The sequence below is a fragment of the Protopterus annectens genome, chromosome 10.part0, assembly GCF_019279795.1.
Source record: "Protopterus annectens isolate FY-2018-M chromosome 10.part0, PAN1.0, whole genome shotgun sequence".
Classification (NCBI taxonomy): Eukaryota; Metazoa; Chordata; order Ceratodontiformes; family Protopteridae; genus Protopterus; species Protopterus annectens.
In genome coordinates, this window is record NC_056744.1 from 1,186,742,614 (window position 1) to 1,186,756,687 (window position 14,074).

General features: G+C 43.1%; 1 protein-coding gene across 2 annotated transcripts in view; it reads right to left on the bottom strand.

The window, feature by feature from the left end:
• Nucleotides 1–14,074, bottom strand: part of LOC122813556 (phosphatidylinositol 3-kinase regulatory subunit gamma) — a 130,053-nt gene that overhangs the window by 55,600 nt on the left and 60,379 nt on the right. For both annotated transcript variants that reach the window (XM_044085942.1, XM_044085943.1), the window contains exons 2-3: nt 7,939–8,047; nt 5,978–6,076 (exon numbers count right to left, since the gene is read on the bottom strand). In XM_044085942.1, coding sequence (XP_043941877.1) covers nt 5,978–6,076; nt 7,939–8,047 — 208 coding nt within the window. The remainder of the gene's footprint in view (nt 1–5,977; nt 6,077–7,938; nt 8,048–14,074) is intronic.

Below are 14,074 nucleotides of genomic sequence, written 5' to 3' on the forward strand. Positions count from 1 at the left end.
CAGGAGAGGACCCAGGACTGAACCCTGTGGTACTCCACTTGTCACTGGTCTGAAATCGGATTTGGAGTCTGCTACTTTCACAGTGTGGGTTCTGTCAGTGAGCCAGTTGGCAACCAATCTTGTGACATAGGGATTTCTATCTAGTTTAGTGAGTTTATCTATAATTCCAGAGTGGGGGATGGTGTCAAAAGCCTTGGCAAGATCTGGATAGGCTGTGTGAACCACCTTACCCTTGTCTACGGCTTTTGTGACTGCTTCAAAGAAGTCTATCAGGTTTAGGAGACAAGATTTGCCTTTTACAAACCCGAACTGGGTGGGATCCAGAGTTTGGAGATGACCAATGTCTTTGTTTATAAGTTCCATGATGATATGTTCCATGGCCTTGCAGTCCAGGCTCGTCAGACTAATGGGGCGGTAGTTCCCGGGGTCCGTGGTGGCTCCCCCCTTGTGGAGTGGGATAACCGTTGCTGTGCACCATTCAGTAGGCACAAAGCCTGAGGTGAGGCTATGATTGAACAAGGTACTTAGGTGCGGTGCCAGTTCATTCTGTAGTTTGTATAGAACGCAGCCTGGGATGTTGTCTGGTCCCATGGATGCTGTGTTCTTGGCTTTGGAGAGTGTGGTTTTTACCTGTGCAGCCGTGATTACAGGAACTTTGCATTCTTCCGGTATACAGATGAGCTCTTTAGGGGTCGAGAGGGGGGTAAAGTTAGCACTGAACCTATCTGCCAGGATGTTGGCAATATCGGTTGGGCCTGTATATTTAGTGCCATTGTGCTGTAACGCAGAGATCTGAGTGTTGCCATTCAGATTCTTGACATAGCTATAGAATGCTTTGTGGTTGTCTTTAGAATCAGTGGCGATTTTGTTTTCGTAACTAGCTTTGGAGGATTTTATCAGGGATCGCAGCTTCTTACTGAGGCTGACCAGGAAGCTACTCCACTCGTGGGATTTTACTCTCTTTTGCAAGAGTTTCTTCCTTCTGTTGTATAGTTTGTTTATGGCAGGGGACCACCAGATTGGCTTCCTTTTTTTGGAAGATAGCATCTTGGTTCTGTTTGGGATAGCATGATCCATGCACATTTAAGTGCTTATAAAGTACAATTGTGTAGGATTCAGTAGTCGTAACTGTATTGTCTATCTGCATGGGTGTCATGAAGTTCACCACTTCTGTCTTAAGAAGCATGAAGTTGGCTTTGGAGAATTTTTTACCATGGTTTCCTTAATGGGGAGTGGAGGCAGAATGTGGATATCTAGGGTAATTACCTTACGGTCGGATCGGACCAATGAGGCATTGACTTCAGGTGTGGAACACCGGTCACTCATATTGGTAATGACTAGATCTAGGATACTGTTGCCCCTGGTGGGGGGGGGTGTGGATAAGTTGATCCAGGGCATTGGAGTTTATGAATTCCAGAAAGCGTTGAGTGAAGGAGTTGGTAAATGAGTAGTTTTCCCAGTTAATGTTGGGGTAGTTGAACTCGCCCATTATTAGGATGTTTGGTTGAACCCTAATATTTTCCAGGACATCAAGAAAAGAGGAGTGGGAATCCCGGGGCATGGTGGGCGATCTGTAGCAAACTACAATTTGGATTACAGTTTTGCCCAGAGTTAGTTGAACTTGGATAACCTCGGCTGCATTATGCTGAGCAACTAGCCTGGAGGTGTGGATATCCTTAATGAATATGGATACACCTCCGCCTTTGGTGTTCTGGTCCAGGTTACATGGCCGAAAAGTGTGGCACGAGTTACAGCCTGGCAGTGCAGGGGTGCTCTCTGGAGCCTTGAACCAGGTCTCAGTCACTGCACAGATATCGATGTTCTCCAGTTTAAGGAGTGCCTCGACTGAGTGCATTTTGAGATTTAGACTTCTGGCATTGAGTAGCATCACCCTCAGTTTTTGCTTGCCTGTTCCTGTTATGGTGATGAATTTATCATTTGAACCTTGCCTAAAAAAGGCACTATAGGGGTGGGAAGAACCTTAGCCAGTATCCGGAATCCCAGGGTTGACAGGTGCATGCCATCTCTGGGAAAGTATCATGGTCTGTAGACCATGTCATCCCAGGCAGACAGATAATGGATCCCTTTAGAAGGGCACCAGAAGCTTAGCCAATTGTTGAAGTCAATCATTTTGTCCTTGTACTGCGGCATCATTCTGGGTGATGGCAGAATGCTACTCAGGGCTAGGGTCATACCTGCCTGGGCTACAAGATCAGAGAGCTCTTCCATGTCTCTTTTCATGTAGTGCAGGGAGGTACGTCTCAGGTCGTTCACACCAACATGGACAATGACAGAGTCATATTTGTACTTGTTGTGGAGTGACCCGAGTGCGTGAGTTATGTGGCGGATCCTGGCACCCGACAGGCAGCTGAAAGTAAGACTAAGTACCAGTGATTTTTTCTCAAATCCCCAAAAGGTATGGTTACCAAATTACCACCTTGTATGATAAGCATTAGCAACTATTCTGGGATGGTATGCAAAATAACAAATGATACAGTGAAACCTGCATAGGAAAGACAAGAGACAAATGGTAGTTTGAAGGGCTGCTAAAAAAAAAAGTACTTGGGAGTATTGGGAGATTTACTTCATTCAGGCTAACTTCACTCTTTCTCAGACATCAGATGGTTAAAGTATCTTCCCAATAAAGACTTTAAATGAAACATTAAGAACTTGCAGAAAATGAAGCAAAATACAAGCAAAAACTCGAAGAAAAGATTTTGTTAGCTAACAAGAAGCTATTACCTATACAATCCAAGAATAAGATGGAGGGAAATCCCCACTTCATTTTGTCATTCCACAGCTAATCTCATCAATACCCTTCAGTGTTAACAAAACAGAGTAAAAGCAGCCACTCGCAGTTCAAATCACGCTAACCCTAATATTTCCATGCAACCTTAGCACATTACAAAAGCCATCGAAGGAAACCCTTAAAATTACTCCTGTTCCATGAATGTGCTGGAAGATTTAGAAGACTGTTCTACCGAGCTGCTTGTGTAGACCTCATTCTCCCTGTATTTTTTCATATGGAAGATTAACAAGACATTGCTGACTAAATGCAAAACTTGAGTACCATAAGGTGCACAAATAAAATGATACAAAAAATGTTATGAAATAAACATGTGAATGAATTCAAACTTGCCTTACATAGTAATCAAGCGTCATGAGACCCTGAATCAGAGAAGTTATGTCTTACCATAACGTTCCATCTGAGTTGTTGATCTGAATCAGAGAAGTTATGTCTTACCATAACGTTCCATCTGAGTTGTTGATCTTCAAGTCATCACTGATGGCTTTGGTTCCGAGCCCTCGGAACAGTCTCGGCCTTATACCAAGCTCGCGTGCACCAAAAACTCTCGAGATAAGCTGCTATCCACAATGCCCTTCAGTCAGTTACTTCAGATTGAGTTTACATGCGACATATAGGAGAAAACAAAGTCAGAGGCCATCTCTGCGCAGAAACCCTGAAACACCACAAAGACCCAGAAGATCCACCAGGAGCCTTTGGCAGGGGAGGGTGGGAGGGTGTGATGGCTGGAAGAAGATCAACAACTCAGATGGAACGTTATGGTAAGACAACTTCTTTATCTGAAGTTGTTAATTTTCTTTCTATTCATCACTGATGGGACAGAATCCCAAGCTACTTGGAGAACCTGGGTGGCCCTTATGGAAGAACATTCCTGAGAACCACTGAGCCAAAGGCCGCTCTTCCCCTGGAGATCAGATCCAATTTGTAATGCTTGATGAAAGTATGGGGTTTAATCCAAATGGCTGCTGCACAGATGTCATCCATGGAGGCCCTAGAGTGGAAGGCAACTGATGCTGCAATAGCCCTAGTTGAGTGATCTTTGATTTGACCAAGCTTAGATTCATTGTAAGCAAATATGAGAAGCTCATGCAATCCCCGAGCTATTTTGACAAAGTAACTTTAGATACTGCACATCCCATTCTAGGGCCAGAAAAGGAAATTAAAAGTTGGTCCGACTTGCGAAAGGACTCAGTTCTGTCCAGGCAGAAATGTAATTGTCTATGAACATCCAATGAATGTAGGCAGTATTCTCCCTTGTTTGAATAATTTGGAAAAAATACAGTGAGCTCAATGGACTGGTTAATAGAAAAATCGGAAACCACCTTGGGGAGAAAGGATGGGTTAGTATGAAGTGATACTCTGCCCTTATGGAAGATCAGATAAGGGCTCTTGATGCACAAGGCTTGCAACTCAGATATTCATCTGGCTGAAGTGACTGCCACCAGAAATAAGGATTTCCATGACAGGAATTTTAGATCACATGTCACAGCAGGCTCAAAAAGGGGGTAGACAGACTGAAGAACCCGGGAGAGATTCCATGTCTCCACCGGTTGCCTGATGGGAGGTCTGCTGTGGAAAATTACCTTGAGGAAGGTCTTGCAAAGTAGAGTGTAAATAAGCGGGACTCCATCTGAACCATTACGGAAGTCGGAAATAGCTGCTAAATGGACTAGACTGGTGGAAGCTGATGCACCACTGTCAAACAACTCAGCAAGATAATGAACAGTAGTAGCTACAGGAGCTGAGAAGGGATCTAGCTTCCGATTATGTGACCAGATAGAGAATCTTTTCCATTTGTCCCTGTAAAGTTTTCTGGTGGATGGTTTATGGGAGGCCAGAATAATATCACAGGCAGATGAGGAGAGGGTTTCCTGCCTGGCAACTAACAGAGGAACCAAGCCGTCAGCTTGAGAGTGGATAGATTCGGTGGAGTCAGCCCTTGTGGGTGAGATATGAGGTCCTGACAAGTGTCTAGGATTCAAGGAGGTTGTAACAGATGTGGTCGGAGGAAGGGAAGCCACACCTGACGAGGCCAGAATGGGGCAATGAGGATCACTTTGCTTCTCAACCGAATAGCTTTCCTTAGAAAAAGGGGGATCAGAGGAATCTGAGGAGAAGCATAAAGGACACACGTGGCCAATCATGAATCAAAGCGTCTCTCGGTGACTCCCCATGAGGGGGAAAGAAGGCAAAGTAGCTGCTGCATTTTGTGTTTGAGGGGGAGGCAAAAAGATCGCAGCGTGGCTGGCCCCAGCGGCTGAAGATTTCTGCCGTCACACTGGGATTGAGAGACCACTCGTGAGGACGGAGGATGCATCTGCTTAGCCTGTCCGCACTCACGTTGGAGCTCCCTGGGATATGCATTGCGATCAGAAAGCGGTTGGAAGCTATTGCCCAATGCCAGATTCTCATGGCTTCGCGACATAGGGGGTAGGATTTGGTCCCTCCCTGTTTGTTTATGTACCAGACAACGGACATGTTGTCCGACTGGATAGTAATCGTTCTGGATGGAAGGAGTGGGTGGAATGCTTGCAATGCCAATAGCTCAGCTCTTAACTCCAGGGCATTGATATGCAAGTTGACCTCTATGCTGCATTTTTCATTCAGCATCTGCTGACTGAAGCTGGCACAAATATCACAAGGAGGTTTTGCCGATAAGTGCGGAACCCCCAAATAATACACACACACAATGTAAATCACTATTTGGAAGTTTACCACTGCAAGAAGAGCAGTGTTTAAACCCTGTAGTCCCTTTCTTTTCTGACATAACAGGAAACACACACACACTAAAGTGGAAAAAGTGTAGAGAGAGAAAGACAGGGAAATACCAACAATGGTATTGGGAATACTACAAGGGTAAAAGGGTCAATACCAACAATGGTACGGAAAGAAATGAGAAAATTTAGCAAACTGACAGAAAAGATTCACAAATACTTATAAAATTTTGAAAAATATAACAGCTGGAAAGCTCGGTGAAATGCTGCTATACGGCTGCACGGCAAACGAGATCTTAGGTAACTGAGTAAAGGGCATTGTGGGTAGCAGCTTAGCTCGAGAGTTTTTGGTGCACGCGAGCTTGGTATAAGGCCGACTCGGTTCTGAGGGCTCGGAACCGAACCCATCAGTGATGAATAGGAAGAAAATTAACTTCAGATCATAGCTTATACATACCTTAATGTAAGAGTATAGTCTCCCTGCATTTTGGTTGAAGCATCACGAACTAAGAACGTTCCATCAGGCATATCCCGTAATTTGTCATTTACCTCTTCCCTAGAGAAAAAATGGTGAACACGTAATGTTAAATAAAGACTTCAAACATACGTTTGCACATTACTATGCAGATTTACTTTCTTCCTGAACAGTGACCTAAATAGACTTTTTTACCTTTAACAGATTCATAAATAGCTTTATTCCCAAGTTATAATTGATGGCAAATATTAATGTATTTACGGATGCTTCCTCTGCTAAATACTACTTGCGACAAAGAATAAACAGCATCAAGTGAACCCCAAAAGTATATATATGTATATAACATATACAACTAAATACACACACACACAGTCAAAACTCTACAACAGGCTTTAACTTGGGTCTTGCAGGGAGAGATATCATGCAGTCACTGCTGTATCCACTCAAATGGACTTTCATTAAATTGGGTACAATGAAACATAGTGGGACTGCAACTATATAATTAATTCTACATGCACAGACGTGCGTTTGTGTATGGGTGTATGCTAAGAGCGTGCATGTGAGAGTGGAGGGAAGAGTGAGGCAGAAGAGAGCATGCGCGTGAGAAGGGGAGGAAGAGTGGGGCAGAAGACAGAGCATGCACCCGTCAGGGGGAAAAGCAGGGCTGAAAGAGTGTGTGTGCAAGGGGAGGGGGGGGCAGAGCAGAAGGACATGTGGGAGAGAGGAAGAACGGGTACAATGAAACATAGTGGGACTGCAACTATATAATTAATTCTACATACACAGACGCACGTGTGTGTATGGGTGTATGCTCAGAGTGTGCATGTGAGAGTGGAGGGAAGAGAGCATGCGCATGAGAAGGGGAGGAAGAGTGGGGCGGAAGACAAGAGCATGCACCCATCAGGGCGAAAAGCAGGGCTGAAAGAGTGCGCACAAGTGGGGTGGACAGGGCAGAAGACCATGTGGGAGAGGGGAAGAGCAGGATAGAAGCGTGCACGAGTTGGGGGAGTGCACATCAGAGGGGGGCTAGGCGGAAGAGACAATGCAAGTAAGAGTGGGAACAGAGTGCATGAGGAGGACAGAGCAGGCAGGGAGGGAGGGCACGCAACAGGGCAGGGCAGAAGAGGATTACACACGAGAAGTTGGGTGGAAGAGTGACTGCATGCAAAAGGGGAAGACAGGAGGGGGGAGAGTGGGGCAAAAGCAAGTGCACGCATGAGAAGGGGGACAGCTGGGTGGAAGAGCGACTGTTTGCAAGGGGGAAATAATGACAAGTGCACAAGGGGGGGCAGGGCAGAAAAGAGTATGCTCGAGGGGGAGAACAGTGGTGTGGAAGAGACAGCGTAAGGGAGGAGATCAGGGCAGGAGACAGCACACACATGGGGGGATAGAGAGAATGTGTGCGAGGGGGAAGAGCTAGAAGGAAGAGAGCGCATGAGGAGGGAGGAGGGAAGAGTGGGAAAAAAGAGCATGCACAAGGGGGGGTATCACATGAAGGGGAGAACGCAAAGGTGGATAGCGTGCTAAGGGGGGAACAGTGCATGCGAGCGAGTCCTGGAAAACAGAAACTGAAAGACCAAAAATGCAGGCTATACTAAGTTAGAGACCGACATTTCTCAAAATGTTTCCTTTTCTCAGTTATGGTGATCTCAAAGTTGGCATGTACTAGTTCAGGGCAGGGGGTCTAAGACGGCTTGCTCCCGGGAAAAAAAAGATTGTGTCATATTTTGAGAACTCCCATATTTTGATTTATTTTACTTTAAAAGACAAGATGTTGTATTTTTTTGGGGGGGTGGGTTGCATACATATAACAAGCAACCTTTCAAACACATTCTGTTAAAACAAAAGTTCTCCTGTAAAAAATACAATATCCATTCTTTCTGCTGAAAGCCATGTAAAAAAAAAAGGTTCAATACAGTAAATGAATGAAAGCATGACTTTACCTGGAGATATCACCCCAGTACCATTCAGCATCATTTAAAGATGAGCAGATCTCTTTAACTCCATTTGTATTTGCAATGGTCATGGGCTTTGGTGGTTTTGGTGGAAGAGCTACAAGAAAGGGATAGAAACATCAGGCCATCTCTGCATGTACTTAAGCACAATACATTTTGCAACAGTATGTAGAAATAACCTGGGTCTCTAGCTTTAAAATGCTAGAAAAACTACATTGTATCCTTTTGTTATAGTATGGCAAGTATATTGCAATGGCTTCCGTAAATAGTAATTTACTGTATTAACAATAGCTCTACAGGACGGGTGTTTCACCATGTCTAATGTTCCGATAAAAGCACTTCTGCAAAGAAATAGAGAATGCTTTATTTTCCTACTCAAACTATTTCAAAAATATGGATACTTTCTAAATATAGTACCCAACAGTAGACAGCTGGCTAAAAGAACATACAAAAATGGATGCTTCAGCTTTTACGACTTCATGGCACACAATAAACATTCCAGTCTGGTAAATCTTGCCTCAACACTGTACAGTGCACTGCTACAGCAGAATGCTTCTGTTCTGATGAGGGTAAAATGCTTCCAGTAGCTTGAGCTATACTTATAAACAGTTATGGACAGTACCCAAAACTCTGCATCACACATTGTAGGGTTCTGGCTCTGAACAGGTTTGGTATTATGCCCACAATTCTGTCCTGCTAAATGTCTTTGTCTAATGTGAACATTCACTTGAACCATGACCACAAGGGAAGACCCTAGTCTAGAAAGCATATGCAGTTGCAATGTTCTGTAGAAGTGTTTAGGGATATCATCCAAGGGGGCCGTTACAGAAGAAAGACAAAGACGCAAGCACACCTCTGGTAAAATAGATGTATTTTCAAAACACAAAATAGTGCAATTTACTGCTGTTTTTAACATTTGTGACTTTCTTTTCACTAAAACATTTAAAGCAAGACTTGACCATTGTGAAAGGAAAACAGGTAAACAGACCAATTTAGCAACTTCAGTTACCTTATGTATGAAAAGGGATTCGTATGTAGTAAAATTATTATTTTTTTTAATTAAAATGACCTGGTACAAAGGGATCACACAAGGCTTGTAACTCAAGCTACTCAGCTGGGTGAGATGGTTAATAACCAGAAGCAATGTCCAACAAGATGAAAATCAAATCTGATTATGCCTAGTTTAGCATACTGGATTAAGGCTTTATGTAGCTGACGAGCTTCATCTTGCAGTACTGGGGTTTGAATCCTTTAATTTCAACTTGCAAACTGTGCCAACTCTGAGCAAGTCATATTACTAGACAATTCTCACATCTCACAATCCACCCTAGAAAATAGGCACTTGTGCCTGCTGGTCAAAGAAATGAATAAACACACAAACAAATGTACCCCCCCCCCTCAAGGGAGGACAGTGAGCTTTTACGATACTAAATAACACCAATACCCAAAAGGGGAACAAGGTCCCTGACGGATGACCAAAGAAGGAATGTGCCCTGGAAAAAAGGCTAAGGATCTGGAGTTTTAATTTTCATGCAAGCTAGAAACAAGGAAATGGCAGCATCAAAAAGCTCCAAAATGCACTGAAGTACTAGGCACATAAGGAAAAGGGATTGCAGTCAGTCATGAAAGCCAAAGTTGAAAAGCTTTCCATTTATTTTACAAGTCTTCTGAGAAGGTTTTTTGGAAAGAAAAAAAAAGCTAGAAACCACTTTAGTTGGGATATGGAAGACCAGTTGTGGAAAGGAGTCAAAGCTCTGTGATTTCAGAGAAGAACTTTGAGATTTAGAACCAGGAAGGTCCGACTGGGTACACATAACCCATTTTCAGAGGAGGCCTGGGGAGAAGCTACAATATCACTAACATGGATAAGAGATGCACGTTTCTACAGATTTTTTTAAAAATGTATACAGTTGACAACATGGATATTTAAAAGTGGTAAAAAGTACAACTTGGACATGGACATTAAACAGCAAGAAAAGAAATTATATATAGGAAAACTACATAGCTAATAAAAAGCATTTTTGGATATTGTCAATAGTAAAGAAAAGCAGACTGTTACAGGTTTATTTTAGTGTGAGTAAATTATGACTTAGAGAAATGGAAGTGAAACCTGTGTTATTATTAAGTAGCCATCAGAATTAGTGTTGCTTCTGACTGTCTGTATTTGAAAATAAACTTTGCAATCAGTAGAAAAAAAGGCCCTTGCCAGTGTGTGTGTGTGTGTGTGTGTGTGTGTGTGTGTGTGGAGGCGGGTAATGAGAAAGTTGCCACAACATTTTGAAATCTGAGAGAAGGAAAAACATTACAGATTGGTATCCTTGCCTCCCAAATATCACTTTTGCCACTGACTGACTTGAAATCATTCTTTCAGTATGAGTATGAGTATGTTACTGCTTAATTTATTCACCAGGCAACTAAATTCCCCTTAATTATGAACTGCAGGTAGAAATCTTGTTATCCTTGACAGTCTTCTGTCAAACTCTCACAGCTTGCTGTTGAATGGGTAAGAATAGATTCCTCCTTGCTTTTTGATGTACCACACCAGTGCCATACTGTACAAACTAGTGAAGATGAATCCATTCCTGCAGAGGCTCACATCTTCCAAGCATTGAAATGGAGCACCGGTTCCTGTACGCACCAAATTCTTATACTGCGAGGCTTTGACAGTGACCTCTACAGCCCTAGGAAGAAACACGCAATGTGAACATACTTTTAAAGGAGAAAGCATAAAGGGTGATTTGCCCAAGAGATGGGTGGATAGTTCATAAGTCAAGGAATCCGTTGCACATCAGTAGAATCTTGACTGTTGTGTTTAAAGGATCTGAGCTCTGGAACTAAAGATGGAATCCTGACTGGTGTGTTCAAGGGATGAGCCATTAAACTAATTATTTTTGAGGGTCCACCAAGTACCTTCCTGTCAGCCCAGCGACATAAGCTGTCCAAAGACAGATTGCCTTAACAGAAGAAAGACCGTAGGCAGGACTATACTTTCTTTGGCAGCAAAAATGCTGAATATGTTTTGATCATCAAGGGAAAAGCCTGTGCAATAGACAGTTGTGTTGAAATTGGGAGATAGTTCATAGCAATCCTCAAGGAGTGAAAGATGTAAAGCAGAATCTCCCTGTGGCAGACAAGTTTACCTTCTTGGTTGGCCACTGGTGCTAGTGCCCCCTACCCCATTGTCACTTGGTATGCTCTGTGAGTTGGTGATGATAATACCCACCATTACGCATCACCGCACACACCATCAAATATAGAAACAGCTTTGTCCCTTATTAGATGCAGATAACCAGCTAACATGCATTTTGTGAAACTGCCAGGTAAAGCTAAAAAGTACAGTTCTGAAGTGGTAATGACTTCTTCCTGTTTTGAAAAAGAATATTCTTGATCTCTTTTGATCTAAACAGCAGAAGCAGTCTCCTCTGAATAGCAGGCAAAGGAGAGATTGTCGAGTTAGCTTACGAAAGGACTCCTCTGTGATTAGAATTCTTGAGAACATAAATCAACATTTAAGCCCACAATGGTTTTGTAGAACATCAGGATGGGTCTTTTCTCAAGGAGCATCTGTCTCTCCTTTGTTGCCACTGTGTCAAGAAGGAAGATATGGCTAAACAAAAGAAAGCCAGACAGTTTTATAAGAGACTATCATGTCCCTTAAAACTGCACTGACAGCGGTACTGAACAAGGCCAATGCATGGAGGGGACATCCCCCCCCCCAAATGACCACCTCCACCCACACTCAGTCAGAAATTGCTGCTGGTTGGCTAACCTGGAGGACTGCCAAAAGCCTCCTTAAAAGTACCCAATACCTTAATCAAGGCATTACTCTTATGATCCTACAGAAAACTGCTGAATTCCAAGAAATGTTTGCTGCTGATGATGCAGGCTTTGGCAGAATTAAGATTCTGTTGACACCTCTATGACCTTGGCATTTACATTTTCATACTGCAGATTGCTTCCCAACAGTAAGGGTTTGGTCCTTTTCTTTCATCATTTTTAGGCACCTATCAATTTTACAGGCCATGCAGCAAGCAGCTCTGAATCTTTAAAGGATGCTTCGATATTCTCAGCAAAATTAGTGAGCTGGGCATGAACACTCCTTAGGGGTATGGAATATGCAGTTTCCTGGGGACAGAGGATATAGTATCAAGGTGCTCCACCATATAATTGACTGTTTTGAAAAGTATCCACAAGGGTTAGTAGCACCAAGGACAACTGCTTTCATTTCCTGCAGACCTTTAACAGCCTTCTTTGCAGCAAACTGAAGCAGCATGTTTTATACCCCCCTTTCAAGTTCTAAGCTCTTGCTAACTCTAGAATCCTTGGATAGTGAAAGAGAAGACAAAGCCCCTTCATCATAACCTACATCTTCTGAAATTTGCTTGTGGTCTTGTTGTGTCTCACGAGACATTGTTTAAGCATACAAGTGACAGGATCTCTCAACAGAGTCTGCAAATTGTGTTTAATTTGTACTACGTTAAGTTTGCTTGTGTAACTACCTTTGGAGCTTTTCTCCTCAGGCCTCCGCTGAAAATAGACATGTATCCAGTCGGTCTATCCCAGTCAACAAATGTAAAATGAATAAATACATTTTCTGGTCAGACTGATCTATGGTTGGAGGAGGAAGAGGAGGAGATGGCACTGATTGGGTCAGTGACAAGTGCAAGTGAATTGGGAGTTGAGGCAAGGGGACCTTTGTTTCAAGGGCCACTGCTGATCAGAAGGGCATAATCTGTATAGCAGGGCCCAGCTCTGCTAAATCTGTAACTCTGAAATACTGTGGTAGGACTGGTGGGGCTCCTACTTGTAAAAAAGCAAAAGGCTGTAAGCAGAGCACAGATGTCTGGAGTACAAATGGGAGATGGGTAGGACTGAAACTAGACTTTGATGTCCAGTTAAGGACTAAGCCTCAAATTTCTTAATGGCTGATGCGTCTGTCAAATCAGTTTTTCCCATAAGAGGAGCCCACTGGAGAGGTTGAAAAAAATGCCAATATGGGCACTGGAAAAGGGTGACCTGTCAGATTACATATGGGTCCTGGTAAAAAGACAGGGTTGGGTCAACCAGAAGTAGCCTCCTTAGGTTAAGCAGGACAGCCAATAACAATAAAGTGTGGCGATCCTGATTTTGGATTCTGCCTTGTGCTCCTCTACAATATTTTAATCCGAGTCTATAAGTGTGACAGCCTGTAATCCTACTCTAGATTTTGAAGAAATCTCACATTCTTTCTGACGTTTTAGACCCTATAAAATAAGCAAATTTGGCAACAGTGGTAGACAGCTCTCATCCTTAGGACTCCTACATGCCATGCATGTTCAGACTGATGAATAAAATCTTTTCCCTAGCAACTCATGAGCCTCCTTGTACCCATAATCCCCTAGTGACTGGAACATGTTCATACCCATGGATCTCCTATACCTGTCTGTTCCATCTGCAGTTCCTAACCAAGCAGAATGTAACGAGCACAGGACCACAAGCCTTCCCAAAAAGAGAAAATGAAATAGAAAATGAAATGGAAAGTGAAATGGCTAAAGACTGAATTCTCCAAGCAGATCTATGGTCAAGTATAGAACTTTGCCTGCTAAGGAGATTCGCTGTTTGCTAGTCCTAAGGACAGATGGCCCAGATGATCCTATGGAGCCTGGTATATCAGTAAAGCACCAAAGGAAGATGTGGACTTTGAAGACATGTTCAGTTTATAATGTTTGTGTGATGACCACTTTACTGCTAAACAAGTGTCATCAAAAGATGTCTTATGGAAAAAAAGCTGTTGAAGCAACAGCCCTGACATAATAAGACTTGGACACACCTGGCAGCCCTTTCCATATTTATCACAAGCAAAGGATATGCAACTAGAAAGCCAGTGAGTAAGCCAGAGCTTAGTACCTTTTGCCTTAGTTTCTGCAAACCAAGGAAACAAATAACCAATTACTTTTCTGAAGGTATTGATCCTACCCAGAAAAAACTCAAGCTGCACATGCCCATGTGAAATAATTCGTACAAGCGAGAAGTACTCTCCTCGGTTCAGTCATTTCTGCAGAACAGTGCAAGATCAGCAGACTGATAAAATTGCTTTTACAGTATAACCTGAAGCACAAACGAGGGACCGGTCCTTGAGGAAACC